The sequence below is a fragment of the Pyrus communis genome, chromosome 4, assembly GCF_963583255.1.
Source record: "Pyrus communis chromosome 4, drPyrComm1.1, whole genome shotgun sequence".
Classification (NCBI taxonomy): domain Eukaryota; kingdom Viridiplantae; phylum Streptophyta; class Magnoliopsida; order Rosales; family Rosaceae; genus Pyrus; species Pyrus communis.
Genome location: NC_084806.1, coordinates 5,432,801 through 5,436,349, shown reverse-complemented (window position 1 = coordinate 5,436,349; position 3,549 = coordinate 5,432,801). Strand labels below are relative to the sequence as shown.

At 38.8% G+C, this 3,549-nt stretch overlaps 1 protein-coding gene across 1 annotated transcript; it reads left to right on the top strand.

Annotated features, from left to right (window-relative positions):
* Positions 1-296: 296 nt before the first annotated feature.
* Positions 297-3,334, top strand: LOC137731611 (ADP-ribosylation factor 2). Its single transcript, XM_068470768.1, has 7 exons — positions 297-422; positions 871-1,034; positions 1,679-1,749; positions 1,898-2,017; positions 2,560-2,678; positions 2,774-2,855; positions 3,082-3,334. The coding sequence occupies exons 2-7, from the start codon at positions 887-889 to the stop codon at positions 3,085-3,087; spliced, it is 546 nt and encodes a 181-aa protein (XP_068326869.1). The 5' UTR covers positions 297-422; positions 871-886; the 3' UTR covers positions 3,088-3,334.
* The last annotated feature ends 215 nt before the right edge of the window (positions 3,335-3,549 follow it).

Sequence of the window (3,549 nt, the reverse complement as noted above, 5' to 3'; positions counted from 1 at the left end):
GTGGACGAGACGACGCCGTATATACCGTGGTTTCAACGCGGCGGCTACTCATTTGACAGGCAATGTCTTGAGAAATTTTTTATTGTGACGGGAACATGAGTGATAGATACGTGTTTTTATGTAAGTGGTAAGAAGTTTTATTTTTTAAGTTATTAACTTTTCAACATATATATTTTATCACTTATATAATGATATATGATATATCAACTCGTGTGCCGGTCATATTGAAAATTCTCTTCGCCCTAGGATCAGCATTTACGCTGTGCGCCAGGGGCATTTTCGTATTTCACACAAGCCACGGACCGGGAGTTTATAAACCCCAGTTGTCGATCCTCACCCCCACATTCACGCGGTGGTTCAAAGCTTCCTTCTCCTTCTCTCTCCCTCGATCTTCAAGGTCCCTCTGCGAAAGCTCATCGAAGGTAAATTCCGACTCTCAGATCTTGAATTTCTCTGAATTTAATAGCATTTGTACTTCTCCGTTTGATTTCGGTACTTTTGCGCTCGATTTGGTTTCTAATTTCGCGGTAATTTTGTTGATTACGGTCAGATTTAGCGTTCATTTGTGTTTAATGTGGTCAAATGCTTGAATACCGTGAGATTTGTGTTGATTTTTTTACTGTGATTCGAAGATTACGTGTTCTAATCATTCGGATCTCTAGAATTTTGCTCGAATTTCCACTGCAAAATTTGGCTGTAACTCCAGATCTGCTCGATCTGTTGCTGCATGCTGCATAATTACTAGTTTGAATCCTTCAATTTTGTAATTTTAGTTTCTTGGATGTGAAAATATGAATTGCTAATGATTTACGTTTGGCCTTGCCGGAGTTTGATCTGTTGATGCTAGTGAGTTGGTGTTTTGATATGTAGGGATCCGTAGCCAGAAATGGGGCTTACGTTCACGAAGCTTTTCAGCCGGCTTTTTGCCAAGAAGGAGATGCGAATTCTGATGGTTGGTCTCGATGCCGCTGGTAAGACCACCATCCTCTACAAGCTCAAGCTTGGTGAGATCGTCACAACCATTCCCACCATCGGTGAGTTCCTTCTTCCCCTCCCAAGGCAATCGTGTGCTCATTGTTGTTATGCTAGCTTTGTAGAATATGTCGAGACTTTAACATTGGATGATATTCGTCACTGATCGTGGACATTCTAATCTACTTTTATTAGAATTGTTGATCGTAATGTTTGATATGGTTTCATTGTGAGCTGGTGGAGATGAAAATTTTCAGTCCAAGATGCTAGATAGTTTGGATGGCAACATGTGGCTATATCTAAAATGGTTGTTTTATGGTTGGGAGGCATAGCTTGTGATCTGAAAGCAGGAGAAATTTTTCAGTGTGCCCTGAACATGGGGTGGTACGTCACATGTCATTATACAAGTGGAAGGAAGTTTTATTTTTCTAGTGTCCCTCCACTTGTATAATGTCATGTGGTGTACCAACCTGTGTTCCGGCACATTGAAAATCTCTATGTCTTTATTTTAACCGTTTTGTGAGTTTGTAACTATAAATTGTCACAACTTAACAGCAACGATATTTATGCTAGACTTAAAAGTGTAAAGGCTTTTTCTTCTGCTTTGTTTTCTTTTATTTCGTTCATTTTCTATGCTGTTCCTTTATGAAGTTCATTAGGTTTTGTAATTTTTTTTTTAAGATTTTTGAAAAATATACAATTGTAGGGTTTAATGTGGAGACCGTGGAGTACAAGAACATCAGCTTCACCGTCTGGGATGTCGGGGGTCAGGACAAGGTTAGTTTAGTTCATGTTTCTGAGAGATGTAAAGTTATTTAAAGAAATTTTGGTGATTTCCAAAAGTTTTCTTGACTTGTGGATAACAAGTTTAGAATATCTTGAAAATTGTGGATGACAAGTTGGCAACCTATTTCTTTCCTTTCAGATCCGACCATTGTGGAGGCACTATTTCCAGAACACGCAGGGTCTTATCTTTGTTGTGGACAGCAATGACAGAGACCGTGTTGTTGAGGCAAGGGACGAATTGCATAGGATGTTGAATGAGGTTTGTTGTCATTTTGCTCAAGCGTTTCTATCCATCCTTCTTTGAGTATTCCAGGATGTATTCTGTGCTGATATGTTTTAAAATATCATCCCTTCAACTTCTGGAATTTCCTAGATTTTAGTGTATGAGATTTAGGACTGAAGCCTGTAGTTTATAGGAGATAACGTAAGGTTTTCTATTGATTAGAGATGATAAAGATGCAGTGGCCTAAGTGGCAGCTTCCTGAACTGTGTTAGTATGCTGTTGATGCGTGTTGTGGATATTGACAAAACTAGTTATCCTATTTTCTTACTCTGTTGTTATCGTTGGCTGATTTGCTTTGCTGTATTGGCTTTGAATGGTGTGGCTGAATGATAAACGTTCTTTTCACTGAGTCATATGTGCTTAGTAAGGTCGGTCATGTTAATTTTGAAGAGTGGTTCTCTGGACCTGTTATCTGGAACCTTTCAATACTTCCAGGTTTACCTAATTGATGTTGGAGATACTAGGACAAGTTATTTTATGTTCCATTATTTTGTGTGATTGAAATATCCTGTTTTCAGGATGAACTGCGTGATGCTGTGTTGCTCGTATTTGCTAACAAACAAGATCTTCCCAATGCCATGAATGCTGCTGAAATTACTGATAAGCTTGGCCTCCACTCTCTGAGACAGCGTCACTGGTAATCTTTATGGGATTCCTTGTCCCTCCTGTGATTCATCTTTTTAATTTTTATTTTTTTTAATTAGGTCTAACACCCATTGTATGGTTTTCCAGGTACATCCAGAGCACCTGTGCAACGTCCGGGGAGGGTCTATATGAGGGGCTGGATTGGCTCTCCAACAACATTGCTAACAAGGTATACTTATTCCACCCCCCCCCCCCCCCCCCCCCACAATTCAGTGGTTTTATATTCCTTCAGAGCGAAGTAGGTGTAATTACCTAACCTTTAATTTATAACCATCATGGCAAGGCTCTCGTGCTGTATGACTTGGTTGACGATCTCTTTTTGGAAATTCTTATATTGTTATTGTTATGTGGCATTTGAATGCTCGTTACGGTTTCTCATACTCGTTGAATTGCAGGCGTGATTGTATCGAGGAGTCATTTTGTGGACCGGAAATTCTGGATGCAGGGGTGAATATTATCTAGTTTTTTATGTTATTGAGACGATTGAATTGTTGAAATCTTCTTCTTGTATTTGTTGTGGGAATGCTGTTTTCATCTAGGACCTTTTTAAATGGGGTTGTATTTCTTTTGGTTGGATTTTGGATTCAATTCTGTTCTGAGTTGTAATTCGATTATTGGATACGCGACTCCTGGATCTGGTTCTGGTTCTGGTTCTGGTTCTGGTTCATTATCTGCTCTGCTGCTCTAACTGAGCTTATGTGAGGGTTTTAATTTCCAAGGCTGTGAGGAAGTAAACTTTCGAATTTTAATTTAAAAGTGATTTCTTTAAACGTATAAATTGCAATTGCTTTTCTAATAAAAAAAAGTGAGGTTTTAGGTTCAATTATCGTGAAAGATGAACTACCCATATAATAAATAACAAG